Source organism: Zalophus californianus, chromosome 6 (genome assembly GCF_009762305.2).
Source record: "Zalophus californianus isolate mZalCal1 chromosome 6, mZalCal1.pri.v2, whole genome shotgun sequence".
Lineage (NCBI taxonomy): Eukaryota > Metazoa > Chordata > Mammalia > Carnivora > Otariidae > Zalophus > Zalophus californianus.
The window spans coordinates 137,583,119-137,605,398 of record NC_045600.1 but is presented as its reverse complement, the minus strand read 5'-3'; the positions used below and the strand labels follow the sequence as shown (position 1 = coordinate 137,605,398).

General features: G+C 42.5%; 1 protein-coding gene across 1 annotated transcript in view; it reads right to left on the bottom strand.

The window, feature by feature from the left end:
- AGBL1 (ATP/GTP binding protein like 1) overlaps positions 1 to 22,280 on the bottom strand; it is a 724,399-nt gene that overhangs the window by 557,875 nt on the left and 144,244 nt on the right. Inside the window, exon 17 of the mRNA XM_035728075.1 lies at positions 11,854 to 12,007. Within this exon, the coding sequence (XP_035583968.1) occupies positions 11,854 to 12,007 (154 nt within the window). The remainder of the gene's footprint in view (positions 1 to 11,853; positions 12,008 to 22,280) is intronic.

Here is a 22,280-nt window from a genome sequence, read left to right as displayed (position 1 = left end):
TAAATAAATAAATAAACCTAAAAAAATAGAAATAGAAATCCCCCCCATAAGAAAAATACAAACTTCTCAATAAATTTAAGAGACATTTCCCTTTCTCCTTCTGCTCGCTCCATCCTCAGACAGTATCACTGTCTTGAACCTGGTATCTTTTCTCACCATGGTCTTAATACGTTTTCTACATATGTAAATATCCATAAAAATAAATTGCACTGTTTTTGTTGTATTAAAAACCATCTATTGTAATGAGAAATTTAATAACACATTCATGATCGTGTTGCGAGGCTTCCACAATATATATGTGTCAGAGTATCATCTGGTTAGCACAATCTGGCAGTCTGGGTTTGACTATTTTGGGAGCTAGTGGGTTGGTGATGAGCCACCTTTCAGAACATGTGTTGATAGATATGAAAACCTTTGCATTTAGGTCTGGAGGACAAAGGAGAAGTTTGGATTCGTTTTTGTTCCTTAGGCACAGGGACCCTGAGAGAGAAAAGTATCTGGATAATGGGACATGGTTGCCATCTGTTCCTGCCCTGCCAGTGAAGAAGGAGCTTATTGCCACAGGAAACTCGGGGAGACTTTGGGCCAAGTAATGTTGAGGTGTGGCCCAGAGGTCTGGATCCAACTCTCTGGAAACCCAGCAATGATGCTGCCAGGGTCCCTTCACGGTAGCAAGGACAGCGGGCAACCAAGAGAAGCCCAAGTGTCAGGGAGAATGGAGAGTGGCTCATAAGGGTCGACTAAAGCCAATGGCTGCTTTAGAAGCAAATTTGAGGCTGGGTACCCCAAGAAACAGCCAGGAAAGAGGTAACTTCTCAAGAGAGGTTAATGCTCCTACATTGTGGATGGTTACAAGAACAGATGCCTGGATTTCAGGTATTTGTTTAACAAATATTTAGTGCACACCTGTTGTATGCAGGGTCTCTAAGTCCCCAGAGAAACAATGGTGACAAACTATAGCATACAGTCTGTGTTCTCATGGAGCCGACAGGGCCATGAAGCAAAAAGAGCAGGGTCATGTGAGCAGGGGGCTCTGGATGGAGGAGTAACTTTCAATAGGGTGATCCAGCAAGGCAGAGAATACATAACAAGAAGAAATCGACCATGTCAAGCTATGGAGAAAAAGTGTTCTATTCAGAGGAAACAGCAAATGCAGAGGCCCAGGGGAGGCAGCTAGGATGCTGTGTTCAAGGAACAGAAAGATTAGTGTGGTTGAAGGACATTGAGTGACAAAGGGGTAAGATGCGGCTGAGAAAGGTGCGCAGAGTCTTGCAGAGACAGTAAAATTGAGATTTTACAAAAATCACAAGGGTTATTGATGTTCACATGACCACGTATGCCCTCATACATTTGGAGAATCCTAAAACATATGAGTTGTAGTATAAACAATTCTTCTTTACGTATAAGGAATTGCAGCTTGAAGGCAAAGGATTCTCTCTCATTATTGGACAGCTGAAACATGTGGCAGAATACGGGGCTTAAGTTCCAGACAGTTTGGGGAGAAACTGGAGCTCTAGCCCTTCCTCCTCATATGACTTTCTAGGGCTTCAACTTTTGTCACCTAAAAATGAAGATAATAAATACAATTCTTTTCTTTCTTTACCTTGCAGAGCTGTTATGTGGAACAATGAATCATGTGTACATACTCTGTAAAGAGTTAATTCCCTTAAAGGATATAAATTCTATCTCATGAGCACACATAGAATAGAATGTTCTTTGATTGATGTTGATGAAATACAGTACATGTTTCTGCCATGGTAACCACATAGAGTCAACTTTTAGTATCCCTGCTAATTGAGAAAATTATGTAGGTAATACAAATTTTATTTCCCTCTGAAATAGATATTTTATAGCATATTGACTTTATTATTTATGTTTAGCATGAGTTCTTACATAATTTGCAGGCCTCTGGAAATGAACATTTCCAAAACTGAACTCCTTAAGCCTGCAAGAAGCCCTGCTCTCTCATACATGCTTTTGGTGGCATTACACTGTGCATCCATACCCAGAGTAGAAATACCTCAACTCCATGCCCTTTATCCCTACTCCCAACCAATCACCAAGACCTCTCAATTCTAATGGAGACTTATCTTGTACATTTAGACCCTTCCCTCCCATTTCCACAGACTTATCTTCCTTGGAAACCTCATCACCTATCTAGATGACTAACAATTGTTATTATTGCTGGAGTACTCACTATGGGCCAGGCACTGTCCTAAGCCCTTTACAATCTTCAGATTGCCCCATGATGAAGGTACTATTTATTACTCATAGTGTATAAATGGAGAAACCAAGGCACAGAGTGTTTGAGCACCCTTTTCAAGGTCACAAAGCGGATAAATGGCAGAGCCAAGGTTAGGGAACCCCCCCCCACCCAGTGAGTCTGAATCTGGGGTCTAAATGCATAAAAATTCCTCTGTGTCAGGGTCAATGTCATCTTACTTCCCCTCACTCTGGACTTCCCTCCACATTGCCACCACTAAATTTTCTTCCAAAACGAATCTGATCTTTTCATTTCTTTGCTTTTAATAACATCCTATTAGCCCATCATTGCCTTCAAAAGACACTTCCTAACATGAAAAATAACGGCCTTTACTACTCAGCCCTAATTACCTTTCTCGCCTATCATCAGATCCTATCATCAATCCACCATCTTACTCCCGACCAGCCATGGTGCCTCCTCACAGTATCATCTCCAGGCCTCCCTGCCTCTGCAAATGCTATTTTTTTTTTTACTTGAAAAGACACTTCCCAAAGGCACCTGGGTGGTGCAGTCGGTTAAGTTCTGACTCTTGGTTTCAGCTCAGGTCATGATTTCAGAGTCTGGAGACTGAGCCCCACGTTGGGCTCCATGTTCAGTGTGGAGTCTGCTTAAGACCCTCTCTGCCCCTCCCCCCTACACACATGCTCTCTCTCAAATAAACAAACAAAAAAATAAATAAATAAGACACTCTCCCATTTCTCTGCATATGGCCATCTGACTTCAAGATACAGATCAAATGACACTGAACTTCAGTTTTATCATTATACAATGGGCATAACAATTATTCTCTTCTTCAGCTCATAAGCAAACTATGAGGGCCAAAAGATATAATGTAAAAACTTTGTGAGACCAAAATACTTACATGGTAGAGAATAAGCAAAGCTAGTCAACTGAAAAGTTTTACAATCTTCCCCAACCCCTTCAACCAGCCTCAGAAGGAAAGAGAATTCGTGGCCTTCCTTTCCTTGGACTAACGAGGTGAAAATGGGAAGCAGAAAGGAGATACTCAACCAGTCAAAATGTCATAGAGTTTTGAGGTTTCGTACTGAAAAAAGGAGGGTTACTGCGACTGACCATTTATGTATATACAGACTGATAACAGTAAGAAAGACGAGGACAAATTTAAGATGGTTGGGATGTGTTTTATATATTCGCCCTGTCATGTCTTCTCAAGAGAGATACAAATAGTTCTTCAAATGGTTTTGGGTTTTCAGACTGAGGTTTCTTTGACAGCTGCGTCAATATAAAACCACCACACGCATGGGATTTATACAGCCCACCCTTGTGGGTGTAAGTCTCCCACAGAATCATATTCTACCATGCAGGTAAATGCTCTCTTCTGTCTGCTTACAATGAGCTGTGTTTATCCACCTGTTCTGGTCTAACCTGCTGTGTCATAATGTCCTGTTAACATGACTTAGACCCAAACATGCACGCGCGCACACGCACACACACACACACACACCGTCCCTACCTCACACATAGGTCGTGAGTGCCTCAATGACAAGGATTAAATGATATTTACCTTCATATTCCCAATATCTTCCATGGTTCCTAGCCCCGGTTGCCTAAAGAGATGGAAATCCCACGACAAGGAAAGGGCACAGCTCGGTTTCTTCCTTCTCACTCCTTTTATTAAAGATGTCCACAGAGAGAAGTCTTTACGTTCTTGTACCTCATTTATTAGTTCTAATACTTATCAGAAGCAATGCTTTACAGAAAAGGAAAAGAAGAGGATTCCACCAGGAGATGAGAGGTCTAAGGCCTGGGGCCACCTCTGCCATCAGCCAGCGAGGTTCCCTAGACAGGTCAGGCCAACCCCTGAGCTTCAGTCCCTCACTAGCAAATGAGGTAAAGGATCTGTACTCTAGGAACTACAGAACACTCATGAAAGAAATTGAAGAAGACACAAAAAGATAGAAAAACATTCCATGCTCATGGATCAGAAGAATAAACACTGTTAAAATGTCTATGCTACCCAGGCTATACCTTCACTGCCATCCCGATCAAAATTCCAATGACATTTTTCAAAGTGCTGGAACAAACAATCCTCAAATTTGTGTGGAATCAGAAAAGGCCCCGAATCGCCAAGGAGATGTTGAAAAAGAAAAACAAAGCTGGGGGTATCATGTTGCCCAATTTCAAGCTATATTACAAAGCTGTGATCACCAAGACAGCATGGTACTGGCACAAAAACAGACATATAGACCAATGGAACAGAATAGAGAACCCAGATATGGACCCTCAACTCTATGGTCAAATAATCTTTGACAAAGCAGGAAAAAACATGCAATGGAAAAAAGACAGTAATGGTGCTGGGAAAATTGGACAGCCACATGCAGAAGAATGAAACTCGACCATTCTCTAACACCATACACAAAGATAAACTCAAACTGGATGAAAGACCTCAATGTGAGACCGGAATCCATCAAAATCCTAGAGGAGAACATAGGCAATAACGTCTTTGACATCGGCCACAGCAACTTCTTTCAAGATACATCTCCAAAGGCTAGTGAAACAAAAGAAAAATGAACTTTTGGGACTTCATCAAGATAAAAAATCTTCTGCACAGCAAAGGAAACAATCAACAAAACAAAGAGGCAACCTACAGAATGGGAGAAGATATTTGCAAATGACACTACAGGTAAAGGGCTGGTATCCAAGATCTATAAAGAACTTCTCAAACTCAACACCCAAAAGAGAAATAATCAAGTCGAAAAATGGGCAGAAGACATGAACAGACACTTCTCTGAAGAAGACCTACAAATGGCTAACAGACACATGAAAAAATGTTCATCATCGTTAGCCATCAGGGAAATTCAAATCAAAACCACATTGAGATACCACCTTACACCAGTTAGAATGGCAAAAATGGACAGGGAAAGAAGCAACAAATGTTGGAGAGGTTGTGGAGAAAGGGGAACCCTCTTACACTGTTGGTGGGAATGCAAGTTGGTACAGTCACTTTGGAGAACAGTGTGGAGGTGCCTCAAAAATTTAAAAATAGAGCTACCCTGTGACCCAGCAATTGCACTCCTGGGTATTTACCCCAAAACACAGATGTAGTGAAAAGAAGGGCCATATGCACCCCAATGTTCATAGCAGCAATGTCCACAATAGCCAGACTGTGGAAAAAGCCGAGACGCCCTTCAACGGATGAATGGATAAAGAAGATGTGGTCCATATATACAATGGAATATCACTCAGCCATCAGAAAGGATGAATACCCAACTTTTACACCAACATGGATGGGACTGGAAGAGATTATGCTAAGTGAAATAAGTCAAGCAGAGAAAGTCAGTTATCAGATAGTTTCACTTATTTGTGGAACATAAGGAACAGCAGGGAGGACATTAGGAGAAGGAAGGGAAAAATGAAGGGGGGGGGATTGGAGGGAGAGATGAACCATGAGAGACGATGGACTCTGAGAAACAAACTGAGGGTTCTAGAGGGGAGGGGGGAGGGGGGATGGGTTAGCCTGGTGATGGGTATTAAAGAGGGCACATTCTGCGTAGAGCACTGGGTGTTATACGCAAACAATGGATCGTGGATCACCACATCAAAAACTAATGATGTATTGTATGGTGACTAACATAATAAAATAAATTTTTTTAAAAAAGGAAGAAATCTGGACTCGATGGTCTTCGCAGATTTTTAAGCTCTAAAATTCAGTGATCCCTTAGTAATCCTTGGCTCCACATGTCTGGTGGGGATTAGGAGGGTGGGCAAAAAAAAAAAAAAAAAAAACCAGAAAATTCTGGGAGGGAGAGGTTTTCACTTCACTCAAGTTTCTGTTTTCCTTGGACAACTTCTGTCACTTCTCGCTCTCCTCAGCAGAAAGCTCTGTTCTTCACACCTGATCAGGTGTCTCGGAAAGAGACAAAGGCCAGAGAGGATGCAAAATGATTTGCAAAGAAGCCAAAAGGGGAATTCTGTAACTGTGTATTTTTCCACTCCATTCTAATTTAAAACCACTTAGAAGTGACAACTCCCAACCAGAGGCAGGTGCCGTGTGGTAGCTCATTATACCCTCGGGACCCCGTATAAATCTTTTTTCTGAGAACAGCTATTGTCTTCCAAGGAAAAGCTTTTAGCATAATGGCAGGCTGAATAGAACATTACTTTTGTGAGAATATTTTTAAGAAAAGGAAAAAGAGAAAGCTATTCTTTAAGGACCACAAATGCAGCTTCTTGCCTCCCCCACCTCAGGGCCCCTGGAAAGAACTGTGCGTGAGCCACAGGAGACCGTGGTGGTGGAGTAAGATCATCTCACCTCCAGAGACATACAAAGGTTATGCTCTGCTCTTTTTGGTTATGATAACTGCAGGTTGGAGGTGTCTCTGATTGCAAAAATAGCAAGTCCACCCCCTCCTATCCACCTTTGTTGTTTCCTGACTTCTTGGAAGTCAGTGAGTCAGTCGGTGACGAGTCACTTCAAGAATGAGAGTTTCTAATAAGAGAATGGCATTTTCCCTCGGAAAATTCCCACAAATCAGTCCCTCCACTCCGGTAACTCTTGAGAACAGTCAAGACAATATTGTTCTTTGTTTTCTTTTGTTTTGTTTTGTTTTAGGGAGAGAGAGCACTAGGGGGTTAGGGGCAGGGGAGAGAGATTTGAGAAAGCGAAAGAGAGAGAACAAGAGGGGTAGGGGCAGAGGGAAAGGGAGAGAGAGAGTCTCAAGCAGACTCCCTGCTGAATGCAGAGCCCAATGAGGGGTTAACTCACCACCCTGAGATCATGACCTGAGAGGTCATGGACCTGACCCTGAGCCAGCCAGGCACCCCAAGACAATATTGTTACAGCATCTAAAGGCATCATTGTCCAAGGGGGGGAAATTTGGCAATAAAGCTCCTGAAAAAAAATGAAGCATCCATCACAGAGACATAGCTCCCCAAACTACAAAGGGACCCAACTTCCTCTGGATTGAAATGGTAATTTAGAATATGAGGTTATTGGGGAAATGTGGAGAAAATGGAACCCCCAATATGACGGTGGTCTTTAATCAGCAGTATGTCCTGTTTGTGCACCTTTCCAGGAAATCTCCCAGTGAGGGCAGATCCTGAAGGAGGGCTCCACCCTGGAACTGTGAGTTAGAGGCCTGGGGTCTCCTCCCTGAGCCCCCACTTTACACCCTGGTGGCCTCCAGCTGCTTTTTCACCTATAATGAGCCTTAACTTTGCCATATGCAAAATAGAGATAAGGACAAGTGGAAAAACTTCTGTGACAGCAGAGGCAGCTCTTCTGTAAGAAGCAGAAAGCAGGCCTGGCTGGGGGAATGGCTGGGCTTTGGAAACACAGGACCATTCTGCTCTCTGGGTTTCTCACCCACCTCCACTAGGGTTTGAGTAACAGTGACCTTCAGTGCAAATCCAAAAAGCAGACCAAAGTACCTATTGACATATGATGTATGAAGGATCTAACCGTGCTGCGGGTAATTATGCTGGAACACCACTAGCTAAGGGAGCCTAGTCTCAGAAAGCACTACAAGCAACTTCCGGGATCAACCTCACCTGCCAAACCTGTCCCCAGACCTGCTCAGGGGATGCCTTCTGCTCCAACCTGGCGGCGCCTCCACCTCATTCTTTTGGATGCTGTTTACTCCGCATTCACACTCTGTTCTACAAATCCCACAGGTCCGGGGCTCCTCCGACATCTGGAACCCTCCCAGGTAGCAATACCTGGACCTGCTAATCCCCCTATACCTCATCCACTAAAGAGCCTGAAGCCAGAATGAGCGGCTTGTCCTTTTGTAACGGTTCCTTTTATCATGAATTTCTCTTCAAGCCCGTCTCCTCTGTAATGATTTCAGGGACAATTTCTCAGACAACTTTCCTGTTTGCTCTCCCACTGAAAAGGGCAGAGAGTGACTGCTCGTGGAGCTCCGCCAACATTCTGGCTCTGAGGTGTGAAGTGAGTTTCCTCGCTTGGGAGCACCAAGAGGAGGCACTGGCCCTCGATTCTCCAGACGGCAATAAAAGATGCACCCGGGAAATTGGGCTACCACTGACCTGCAAATATATTTATCAAGAAAATAAGGCTAAATGTTTCCAGGAAAATATCTTTAAAAAAAAAAATGCTTCAGAAGAATAAGTCAAGCCAAATGAATCCTTCTAGGAGACTCTCTGGAGCTCAGACCCTGGGAAGGAGTAAAAGTAATCAGTAAATTGTCCTGATCATCTCTAGGTCTGGGACTTTCAGCCCGACCACCAGGGGATCCAGCCTCGAGCAAGGAGCCTTCTCCCTGGGCCCCAGAGCCATGCTCTTATTTCTTGGGTTTCTGAAATCAGACTGAAGTGATAACCCTACACAATGGAAAGAAAGTCTTTCAGTGCACAAACACCTCCTGATGAGGGATGAGTGGCAGCCACTGCACCAGAAAGTAGCCAAATCACAGCTAAATACACCTGCAACCTGAAACTCACCTAGTCCCTGGGAGGGGGAAGCCAGTGAGACTATTGGAGCTCCCCTGGATGGAGGCCTGCAGGCACGAGAGTCCTGAGCTGCTGGCTCATTTGCTATTTTTTCTGTCCTAAAACAAGGCATCCCATTTTGTGGCTCAAAGGAAGTTAAGTGGTTTTATTACTGATTTACAGGCATGGTTAATTGCAATTTGGATGGTAGGTGGTGTTGATATTGTGCTGGATTTTTTTCTCTCTCAGAAACCCAGCAATGGCATATATTCATATATACATATATATATATATATAGAGAGAGAGAGAGAGAGAGAGAAAGAGAGAGAGTACCCTGCCAAGGAAATCATTTATTCTGTAGCCCAGCACCTATAGTCCATAGTTCGAGACTCTGTTCCCAGTATGATGGCCCAGCCACGCCATCTCAGCTCTGTACTGGCACCCAATCTGTACTGGGTCTGAATGTCCTCTCCTCCTGCCTCCCTGCCACAATATCTGAAACATCCACCATGCAAAGGCTTCCACTGGGTTAGGAAAGGAAAATAAAATTCATTGTGAGCAGGAGGAGGGTAATACATTCATTTGTGGTCAACTTAGTGACCACAGCTAAGTTGACAGCTTTAACAGCTTTAACAGCTAAGCTAGCTTCTAATAATGTAAGGACACGAAATAGGGAGGAGGGAAAGTTCTGTATCAGAGTGGAACCAGAACACCTCCTCAAACGACTGTGTTAGGACATCCGTTGTATGTATGGACTCTGGAAATCAGAATAACAAAATCGGAAACCAACTGGGCACCACCACGAAGCGGGGCAGTGAATCTCCCTGAGCCTCCACTTACCTCATCTGTAAAATGGATGACTTCAACCATTACAAAAGATACCAACCAGCTGCACAGTGCATACAAATAAGACTTTCAGTGTACTAGCAAGGTAGGTTGCAACTCGCCTTCCATGACTTGGCAATAGAGGATAAGGATGGTAGCACATCAGGGCACCAGCTTTTGTCACATTTTAGCTGTGTGACGTCAGCTTAGTCTCAGGACTGGCTACACAATTTGCAGGGCCCACTGCAACATGAAAATGCAGGGCCTCTTGTGGAAAACCTTTTTAAGAACTGAAGCAAAGTGCACGGCCCTTCTTCTAAGCATGGGACCTGGGCCACTGTGCGTTTGGCACACTTATGAAGAATGGCTCTCATTCATCCTCTCTTGTGGGGCAGACCCCTGGTTTCCTCTGGGTCGAGCTCAATGACTGTCACTTGCAAGTCTGTTGTGCCCCAAGGAGAATGAACAGCATTCATGGCACCATCATTTGGGCCCTCCCAACTCCTATCCAGGATACACCCATTTTTTTATAGGTTTTATTTATTTATTTGAGAGAGAAAGAGAGAGAACATGAGCGGGGGTGGAGGGGGCAAAGGGCAGACTCCCTGCTGAGCAGGGAGCCTGGCATGGGGCTTGATCCCAGGACGCTGGGATCTTTACCTTAGCCAAAGGCAGATGCTTCATTGACGAAGCCACCAGGGCACCCCATGATATCTGAGATGAACAACAGCTGACATATCAGCACTTTTTTTTAAAGATTTATCTACCCATTCGAGAGGAAGAGAGGCAGGGGGCAGGGCAGAGGGAGAGGGAGGATAGAGAATGCCCACTCGGATCCCCCGCTGAGCATGAAGCCCAACGCAGGGCTCGATCCCAGGACCCTGAGATCACGACCTGAGCCGAACCCAAGAGCCAGCTGCTGAACCAGCTGAGCCACCCTGGCACCCCTCAGCACACGTTTAAGAAAGAAAACTGTAAGGATACAGAGGAGAACGCACTTAGGATTACTAATCTTAGGCAGCAGACAGAAACCAGCCTCCTTTGATTCCTAGAAGGGTGTGCTAAGATTTCTTTTCTTTCTTTTATTAACTGAACTATTTCAGAGTGCCAAATTATTTAGGGATCTTTACCATGTTTCAAGTCCTCTCCTTCAAGTAGGAAATGATCTTTCTAGTTATGACACCAGCAAAAGCACCAGTGTCAGCATACCCAAAAATGCGAAAGCCGAGGCAGCTCCATCCCATGATCATATGTTGGGCTCTTTCCTAGCTCCTATTTGGAAACTGAAACTCCAGAACACAGGCTTACATAGATCTGCTTTCTTACATAAATAACCATCCAGTGAAGGTTGCTCTGGAAGGATCGCTGTCTCTAACTTCCAAAAACTGCTCATGTGCGAGCAGAGGACTCCGTGACTGTTACAGAAATTGCTCTTAAATTCATGAAACACATAAGAGAATTTTTGGAAAATCCCTTATTATTCATTAAAGCATTTTGGGCCTCATTAATTCAGATGGGATAATCAGTTGTTGATTAGCCAGGTTGTTAAGCATCCATTGTCAGATGCTGATGGGGTGTGAGAAATTACATTTTGTATCCGCCAAAGAGTCACCTGAACGCGGTTAGCACTTCATCAGGTAAGGCTGCATCTTCTGGGGATAAATTAGCCAGATTTTTCACTCCCCAGTCTTTTCTTTCATCTCACAGATTTTTCTGTATTGCAAAGCAGCCCTCATCCTGATAGGTTTTTCTTGCCTATCTAAGGTCTAAAATATATCAGAAGCCAACTTTAAAAGCTAATTGGTTACAGATAAGTCACACTGGTGCTCAGGGCTCTAACATTTCAGGGGCACGTGTGTGTGTGTGTGTGTGTGTGTGTGTGTGTGTGTGTGTGTGCGCGCGTGTGCGCATCTGCCTGTGTGTTGGTTTGGTTGGACAGTTCTTGGCTAGAGCCTCCTCCTCATTGTCAGCCCTTCAGATCCAAATGGTATTCAAGCCATCAAGGGGATTCTTAAGCCAGGGCTCCAAAACTCAACTTCCTTCCTTTCCAGACCTTGTCTGTCCTTGGGATCCGTATAATGGCAGTGAGCATGGGCAGAAGAGGGCCTGGCTGGCAAGTGTGACTCCAGTTCCTCTCCCTGACAGTCTGCAATTTTTTTTCCCTTTAACAACAGGGCAACATTAATATTTACCCTTCATGTTGTACCAAGAGTAGGGAGTGCATTTCTATAAAGACAGACTAGTCCCCAGGCCTTTATGAAGCTTCTGATCTCAACAGGATAGGGAGCATCCAAGGCTGTGAGGACGCCCCATAACCACCACATATTCAAAGAGGGTTGTCATTTTTTACTCACGGAACTGCTCCAGGTGGTCAGCACTATTAGACTCAGGCATAGCCGTGATAGTCACCAATGGACACGAATTCCCTCCCAGCGTCTGGCAGAGAACATCCTGGCGTAAGTAGACTTGCTTAGGGTTCACGCTTTTTTCCAGGATGTCAAGGTGAGTCTGGAGCAGAAATGAAACAGAAGCGATTATGATTCATGACACATTTCTGACTATAACAATAGAAAATGGCAACAGAGCTTATATTCACTATCTCCCTATAGGTTAGAAGTCCTTTTCTTCACCTAGTGTGCCTGATATTGAGCAGTAAGTGATTAACAAGGGGGCTGTTCCTACTGGTTAGAAGTTCAGGGAAGCTGAACAGGAAACCTAGTTTTTGCACATGTCTGCACAACAGAATATCTGTTTTCAAGTCACACTGAAAGCAAGAGGGCAGGGCATACAGCATTATTCCCAACACTGAGGCATAGAGAGAATGTGTCCATGAAGACAGAGCATACCCAGAACACTTGGGAACATAAGACAGAGAGCTTCAGCAGCATGAAGCACTTTAGAACCAAGAGTTATACAGAGTGTTGTGAGCACATCCAAGGACAATACAAAGCATTGATCCAGGTGGGATGCTAGATGAAGAGAACAATGAACTGGTAGTGATTAATTTTTTAATTTCCCCTCCCCTACCTTCTCATTCAAACACTCATTTAAAATACAGAAAGCTACAGAAATGGGCTAGCCATTGAAACTAAGACTCAACAGTATTTAAGACCTCTGACTATATTTTCACTAGCTCCAACAGTGGGGTTGATCAGAAAGAGGTTAAGAGATTTCCTCCCACCCACACTGCACACCCTGATGACAGGGACATAGTAACCACAGTAACCAGAGGGAGAACAGCCCCCTCCAGCACAAGAACATCAGTGTATAAAACTTATCCTTCCAGGGGCACCTAGGTGGCTCAGTCGTTAAGCGTCTGCCTTCGGCTCAGGTCGATCAAGCCCCGCGCATCAGGCTCCCTGCTCGGCAGGAAGCCTGCTCCTCCCATTCCCACTCCCCCTGCTTGTGTTCCTGCTCTATCTCTCTCTCTGTCAAATTAAAAAAAACAAAAACAAAACAAAACAAAATCCTTCCAGCTAAAGAGCTAAAGTTTTCACTATAATCAAGAAGGTATGAGGGCCAAGGAGAAACCGCCCACCTTGTTTTTTTTGACAAATCACAAGCCTGTTAAGTAAATGAAACAAACATGAATCCTATGAAAATACATAAAATATATTGTGAAAAAGGGAGCAGTTCCCTCAAAAAGTAAAGGATGTGCTTACGTGTGAAAAGGACTTACTCTGGAAGTGGTAGGCAGACTAACAGCTCCCCCAAAGATCCACACCCTAATCTTCTGAACCTGTAAATAGGTTACCTTCCATGGCAAAAGGCACTTTGCAGATATATTTAGGATTAAGGTCTACTTGAAATGGGGAGGTTATACCACTTGATTCAGCTGAGGCCAATCTAATCACAAGTGCTTAAGAGCAGGGAACTAGTCCCATCTGCGGAGAACCAAAGATGGCAGCATGAGGACTCAGGCTGCCATTAAGGGCTTGAAGATGGGGGAAGCGGGTCAAAAGCCAAGGAACATGGTGTCTTCTAAAAGCTGGAAAAGGCAAGAAAATGAATTCTCTCCAATAGCCTCCAGAAGGAATGGGGCCCCAGCACCTTGACTTTGCCCCAGTGAGCCCCATGTCGACCTTCTGAAGAGCTATAAAACAAAAGAAAAGCTTATTGTTTGAGCCACTAAGTTTGTGACAATTTGTTACAGCAGCAGCAGCAAATTAATTCACAAATAAACAAGAAAAAGAATTTTCTAAACTAAGTAAAAATCCTAGCATTTGGGTAAGTGCAGACTAAAACCTACTTGTACTCTATTGAAATATTCGAGTTGCAAGGAGAAAGAAAAAGTCCCGGGGAAAGAGAAGATTACCAGATGCCTCTGTAACCTTTCTACTAGCCTCGGGGATATCTGAAAATCTGAACCTGAGTCATATACTCTTTGCAACTGAGACCCCAAATCATCTACCCCCACATAGCCTACTGACTTTATTATTCCGTCTGCCTCAACAAAACTTTACTAGTCCAGGAAACTCTTGCCCTGGAAAATATAAATCGCAAATAAATTTATTGTTCATTCCAGGAACATCTCATCAACTCTCCAACAGAAAGCAACAACTGACTCATTGATCCAAGACCCTTACAGCCCCTCTCCTCAAGATCCTTGCCTTACAGTGTCCCCCAATCTTAAACCACTGTATCATGACCTTTAACCAATGCTAATCAAGCCCCACATTAAAGAAACCTTCTCTTAAACAAGCCTTTAAAGACTTAATAAATATCCCACCTTCTCCCTTCCCCTTTTGAGGTACTGTCCAGACTCTGTCACATTCTTCCTTGCACGTATATTAGTTTCCTCTCGCTGCTATTAACAAATTACCACAAATTTAATGGATGGACGCAACACAAATTAATCGTCTTAGGGTTCTGGAGGTCCAAAGTCCAAAATGGGCCTTACTGGGCAAAAGTCAAGGTGCTGGGAGAACTACACTCCCTCCAGAGGTTCTAGAGGATAATTCATGCCCTTGCCTTTACCAGCATCTAAAGGTCATGTACATTCCTTGCTTCATGGTGCCTTCCTCCATCTCCAACACCAGCAATCCCATCATCCCCACCTCTCCTCTGACTCTGACTCTGACTCTTCTGTCTCATTCTTTCATGTTTAAGGACCCTTGTGATGACACTGGACCCAACCTGATAATTCAGGAGAATCTCCCTATCTCAAGACCCTTAATTCGATCACATCTGCAAAATCTCTTGTACTAGACATCTTCGCAAGTGCCAGGGATTGAGACGTGAACATCTTTGGGGGACCACTGTTCAGCCCAACACACCAAGGTAAACAATAAACTCATGTCTGTCTTAGAAACAGGTCGCTTGGGTGATATTTCTAGGACCATCATTTGACGCAATACTAAGTAATGGAATTAGAAGGAGCATGTCTATCTCCAGATTCAAAAGGAGAATTCAACTGAGGCCTATGTACCCAACCAAGCCTCTGTACTTCATTCTTGGGATTGTTCATTGAATAATGCGTACCAGATATTGTTGACATGTACTGGCTGGAGATTGGGAGGTAGTCTCACACCCCTGAGAAGACAAGCTGATTAACTAAGTATATGTACACAGACCCACAGAACAAAAAGGCCTATGTAGCTACCTAGGTATGAAAGTTGAAGAAACCCTGGGGCCAAGGGTCAACTTCATCTCTCATGACCACACACTTCCCTAGTCAACAGTGACTAGGGCCAAAGAAGCCATACCTGGGAGTCTTCACTAAGCCCTTTCCATGCATATTGTGTGGTTGCTTGCCCTGTGTCCTTTCTCAAGGATGAGTAAGTTTGGCTCTAGGAAAGCCTCGTCTTGTGTATTTGCCAATCTAACTAAAATCAACACCACTACTCCTTACTGGGCAGAATCGGGGGTTGCACCCTACCATTAAGATTCTTTTAAAAAGTAGGTATGTGTGTTTGTGTTTGTGTAGATAAACCTACACATGGACATATATGTACACACAAAAAAATCATACTTGGGTCATACTTCCTTCTGCAACACTAGATGCCAGGAGTACTGCTTAGTGTTTGAAAGTAGAAAGGATTGTTATCCAGTAAACCTATAACCAGTCAAGTGTTTGTGCATGAGCACATGTGGCACATACACTCATATAGGCAAGAGCTCAGAAAACACATCATCCTATCTTTAAATCATAACTTGAAGACATACTTCAGCTGCCCCAAAATCAACCTAAGAAACAATAGGACAGTCCAGTTAAACAAGGTATGAGTCTACATGACTACTGAAAACATGGTTACTACATAATACAAACATAAAATACAAATATACAAATATAAAATAATAATACAAGTACACAATACAAATACAAATATAATACAAATGTAAATATATAGAAATATAATAATGCCACTATAAAAATAATTATGTAGGGCAAAAATAAAGATTATCAAATCTTAATATCATCTGGTTCTGAAATGAAATTAAAAAGAGATATGCAGTCACCAGTAGGAATGGTTAAAATTAACAACTAAGGAAACAACAGATGTTGGTGAGAATTTGGAGAACGGGGGACCCTCTTACACTGTCGGTGGGAATGCAAACTGGTGCAGCCACTCTGGAAAACAGTACGGAGTTCCTCAGAAAGTTAAAAATAGAGCTAGCTATCCTATAACCCAGCAATTGCACTACTAGGTATTTATCGAAAGGATACAAACATAGTGATTTGAGGGGGCACCTGCACCCTAATGTTTATAGCAGCACTGTCCACCATAGCTAACCAAATATGGAAAGAGCCCATATGTCCACTGATAGATGAATGGATAAAGAAAATATGGTGTGTGTGTGTGTGTATATATAGAATATTACTCGGCCATCAAAAAAGAATCTTATTATGTTATGTTAATCACCATACATTACATCATTAGTTTTTGATGTAGTGTTCCATGATTCACTGTTTGTGTATAATAAAATAAATAAAATTAAAAAAATTAAATTAAAAAAAGATAGTAGAAAGGGAAAAATGAAGGGGGGGAAATTGGAGGGGGAGATGAACCATGAGAGACTATGGATTCTGAGAAACAAACTGAGGGTTCTAGAGGGGAGGGGGGTAGGGGGATGGGCTAGCCTGGTGATGGGTATTAAAGAGGGTACGTATTGAATGGAGCACTGGGTGTTATACGCAAGCAATGAATCATGGATTACTACATCAAAAACTAATGATGTAATGTATGGTGATTAAATAACATAATAAAATAAATTTAAAAAAATAATGAAATCTTGCCATTTGCAACAACATGGATGGAACTAGAAGGTATTATGCCAAGCGAAATAAGTCAGTCAGAGACAGACAAATACCATATGATTTCACTCATTGTGGAATTTAAGAAACAAAACAGATGAACATAGAGGAAGGGAAGGAAAAATAAAATAAAATGAAAACAGAGAGGGAGGCAAACCTCTAGAAACAAACTGAGGGTTGCTGAAGGGGAAGTGAGTGGGGGGATGGGGTAACTGGGTGATGGGCATTAAGGAGGGCACTTGACATAATGAGCAGTGGGTGTTATATGCAACTGATAAATCACTGAATTCTATTTCTGAAACTAATAATACACTATATGTTTATTAAATTGAATTTAAATAAAAAAAATTTTTAAGAGAGATGTGCAGGGGCACCTGGGTGGTGCAGTCTGTTAAGCAACCAACTCTTGGTTTCTGCTCTGGTTGTGATCTCGCAGTCATGGGATCGATTATGTGTGCATTGGGCTCCACACTCAGTGCAGAGTCTGCTTTAAGTTTCTCTCTCCTTTTCCCTCCGCCCCTCCCCACTGTGCTCTCTCCCTCTCTCTAATAAATCTTTTAAAAAAGAGATGTGCAAGGGAAGAATAAATTAAAACAAAATATGAACTTTCTTAACTTACATAGACATAGTGATACCATAACATCCTTGAAAACAGTAAGGTAATATAGCAAGAGGGTAGGCTCTTACGTCAAACTGCCTTGATTCGAATTTGAGCTGTAGATTCTGGAAAAGGTATGTAAATTTTGTACTTAGCCTCCTTGTGACTCAGTTTTCTTATCTTTCAAAGGAATATAAAAATACCCACCTCATTCAGTGGTTGCTATAATTTAGCCATATACGGTGTGTGAAAAGTGCCTATCATATAGGAAATACTCAATTTTAGCTGTTCATATTGATAGAGAAATATAGGCTCAAATATGTTTTTAAGAACAAAAAGGGAAACACTAGTAGAATTATAAACACTAAGGAGGAAAAAGTCAAAGAAAATAAGGTTGTCCGTGTTGCATAAGAAAAAAAGAGAGAGGGAGGGAAGGAAGGAAAGTAGGAAGGAAGGAAGTCAGAAAAAGAGAGAGAGAGAGAGAGAAAGAGAAAGCAAGAAAGCAAGCAAGCAAGAAAGAAAGACATGGAAAATAGGATAAAATCAAAATGACAGAAGTAACACCAAAACTTGTTGTAAATATAAATAGATTAAACAGCCTTATTAAATGACAAAAACTTCCAGATTCACCTTTTTAAATCCCATTGCATATTGTATATAAGAAGTACTTTGAAAGAAAGGAAAAATACATAATGTGTATGAAAAGCACTCTTAAATGATCTATTTTGTTTGCCTCCATTAAAATATTTTAGGAGAGAAATATTGAAACTTAAAGGATAAGCAAACATAAATTAAAGCAGGCATGGCAATCGTTAATATATGACAAAGTAATATTTAAGACCAAGTACATTAAATGGGATTTAAAAATCTTATTTTGATAAAGGGCACGATTCACAATGAACATATAAAACTCATAAATCTTAAGAATCAAATAACACAGATTGAAATATACAGCGCAAAAAAGGCAGAAGGGGTAAAAATGGTACGAGGAATGGGAGACTCTTTAGGAAAGTGTTGAATAAATCAGCTGCACAAACATAATGATATAGAGTGTTTGAACAATATTGTTTTTACAGATAAAGGTCAAACTTTGTCTCTACAGAGAACATTTATTTTTCCTCAAACATCCATGGAACTGTAACAAAAATTAATCATATACAGGGCTTTTTTAAAAATTCCCCAAATTTCACCCCAAGTAGAAACTGTACAAACCACATTATCTGACAATTAAATGAAATTAGGCATATGTAAAAATGGTTTGAAATACAGCAAAAATCAAAACATTAGAGAATAGAAAAATATCCTCCTGAAAGCAGCTCATGGAAGAAATTCATGTATAGAAAGGAAAAATCAATATTAAATCAGTGTAATTAAAGCCCTTGTAGAAGGAGAGGGCCCTCTGGTCTCCTGGGAGAGATGGCCCAGGACGAGAACAGAAATGTCCCTTTCAGGCTGTCAGCCATGTCTCACCCATCCCGGTAAAGGGGAATTCCAGAACCTTAGTTAAGGGAATGAAGATAGTCATGAATTTGAATGAAACTCTCTGTGATGGTAAACAGATTATTTTCATCACTTTCATAAATTTCTGGGTGAAAGCTGCTCCCACTATTGGTTATCACTGAAATCCAGACTGGGTGACACCTGCCTCATGATTACTCCCAGGATTCCAGGTCCCCAAATTGGGAAAGCAATATTCTCTTCTGCAGCATCTTCCCAAATGTATTCTGTCGGACGTTACTAAGTGCTGGGGTTTGGAGAGGGTGGTAAAGGCGTGGGAAATTCACAGCCAGGAACATGGAGAATTAAAGAAAATGAAAGCATTTTCATGGCCCCAGAACTTTTCAGATTCTTCAATTCGCCAATATGCACCATGGAACCTAGATGAAAAACTGGCCCACAGTGCTTCATGAATTTATACGACCACAAAACTCTTTAAAAATCTCAGGATACTGGAATGCTATAGAATGTGCTTTGGAAAATGCAGGCTTTGCTGAAATGTTTCTATGAGGATTTCTTTTTTTTTTATTTCTTTTGCCATGAAAGTTATTCATTTGACATTTCATTATGGCTACAAGGGCCCTTATGGGATGGGTGGGGGTGGGGGGGAGGCTTCTCAACAGAAGTACTGCTCATCATTCTGTGTTGTCACAAGGTTACACACAGGCCATAGCTCTTTGGTGTCTGATGCCAAATCTACAAAATAACAGTAATAAAATCTAGATTTTGGAAATCATATATACGAAGCAGGTTTGGAAGAAGTTTGTCTAAGACAGAAGTCATCAAACACAATTAAGTATGGGAGAAAAAAGTAAAAAAAAAAACAAAAAAAAACCACATCATTGTGAACACCGTACTTCAAAACAGCATCACGGCGGGGGGCGGGGGCAGGCGGAGCAAGATGGTGGAGGAGCAGGAGACCTGGATTTCCTCTGGTCTCAGAAATTCAGCTGAATAGGGATCAAACCATTTTTTTAAAGATTTTATTTATTTATTTGACAGAGACACAGTGAGAGAGGGAACACAAGCAGGGGAAGTGGGAGAGGGAGAAGCAGGCTTCCCGCTGAGCGGGGAGCCCGATGTGGGGCTCGATCCCAGGACCCTGGGACCATGACCTGAGCCGAAGGCAGAGGTTTAATGACTGAGCCACCCAGGCGCCCCGGGATCAAACCATTCTGAACACCTACGAACTCAACAGGAGATTGAAGAGAAGAATAGCAACAACTCTCTGAACGGAAAAGTGACCACTTACTGGAAGGTAGGACCTGCGGAGAAGTGAATCCGAGGCGATATTCGGGAGGACAGACGGCGGGGGAGGGGGCCTCCTTCAGCCACTTCTAGCAAGTGACAGAGCCGCAGAGCACAAAATCGGAACTTTTAGAAGTCAGCTCTGCTGAGGGACGTTGCTCCAGTGGCTAAGCGGGGGGTGGAATCCTCCCGGGACAGTGTGGTCTCAGGACCCTTGGGGTCACAGAAAGACAGGGGTGCCTGAGTGCGGCAGAGCTCCCAGGTATCGGAGCCGGGACGGGCTCTCAGCTCGGGGTTGCCATAAACTGTGATCCGCGGCCCAGTCGGGCCACTGCTCCTCCAGCAGGGACCCAACAAGCGGCAGAGCTGGGGAGACTCCCCTTCCTTCCCGGGGTGGAGCGGCGCGGGAGCGCACCGCAGAGATCTGCTGGGTTTGGAGACTCCACACGGGGTCAGGTGCCAGACATAGAAACGCTCGGTCACAGGCCGGGTGAGCACGGAGTGCGGCCAGAGACTGGGGACACGGGAGTGACTGCTTTTCTCTGGGGGCGCACTGAGGAGCGGGGCCCCGAGTTCTCGGCTCCTCCGGGTGGAGATTGGGAGGCCACCATTTTCACCCTGGTCCTCCAGAGCTGTACCGAGAGCTTGCAGGGAACAAAAGCTCCTGAGAGCAAACCCGAGCAGATTACTTAGCCCTGACAGGCAAGGGCGGGGCAATTCCGCCTCCGGCAAAGTCATTTGGGAACCACAGCAACAGGCCCCTCCCCCAGAAGATCAACAGGAACAGCCAGCCAAGACCAAGCTTACCTATCAATGAGAACAGGAGAACTACAGCGCTAGGGGAATACCGCACATAGAATTCATGGCTTTTTTGCCATGAATCATTAGTCTTTCAAAGTTAATTTTTTAAACTGTTTTTTGTTTTAATTTTTCTTTTTCTCTATTTTCAACCAACATCTTATGAATCCTTTTCTAAAAAAAAATTTTATTTCTCATTTTTAGAGTCATATTCTATCCCTTCACAGTCGTTAGCCTTATTTTTGGCATACATACATACATATATATATATATATATATATAAGTTGTTCTCGCTTTAAAATTTTGAGATACAATGTCTTCTAACAGATCAAAATATGCCCTAAAACACTACTATATGGCTTTGTTCTAGTCTCCTGCCTGATCACATTCTCTCCCTTTTTTTTTTAATCTTCTTCTTTTTTCAAAAAACTTCTTATCAATTCCTTTTATAAAATTTCTTATAATTTTCATTTTACAGTCATATTCCATCCCTTCATCATATCAACACTTATTTTGTACACAAAGAAGTATTTCTTTCTTTAAAATTTTAGGAGGCACGTTCCTCTAACAGACCAAAATACACCCAAAATCTAGTGTGTGGCACTGATCTATGCACTAGCCTGATCATATTTGATCATATTCTGTTTTGTTTGTTTTGTTCTGTTTTTCTTTGTCTTTGTCTTTTTCTTTTCTTTTCTCTTTCTTTTTTCTTTCTTTCCCTTTCTTCTCCGCTGATTTCAGGTCTTTTCTGATTTGTTTAGAGTATATTTTCTGGGGACGTTCTTAACCTGTTAGCATTTTGTTCTCTCATTCATCTATTCTCCTCTGGACTAAATGACAAGACGAAAAAAATCACCTCAACAAAAAGAACAAGAGGTACTAACGTCTGTCAGGGACCTACTCAATACGGACATTAGTACAATGTCGGACCTAGAATTCAGAATCAGGATTTTAAAGATACTCGCTGGGCTTGAAAAAAGCATGGAGGTTATTAGAGAAACCCTTCCTGGAGAAATAAAAGAACCAAAATCTAACCAAGTCGAAATCAAAAAGGCTATTAATGAGGTGTAATAAAAAATGGGGGGCGCTAACTGCTAGGATAAATGAGGCAGAAAAGAGAATCAGCGATATAGAAGACCAAATGATGGAAAATAAAGAAATTGAGAAAAGGAGAGATAAACAACTACAGGATCACGAGGGCAGAATTCGAGAGATAAGTAATACGATAAGACAAAACAACATTAGAATAATTGAGATCCCAGAAGAAGAAGAAAGAGAGAGAGGGGCAGAAGGTATATTGGAGCAAATTATACCACAGAACTTCCCTGATGTGGGGAAGGAAACAGGCATCAAAATCCAGGAGGCAGAGAGAACCCCTCTCAAAA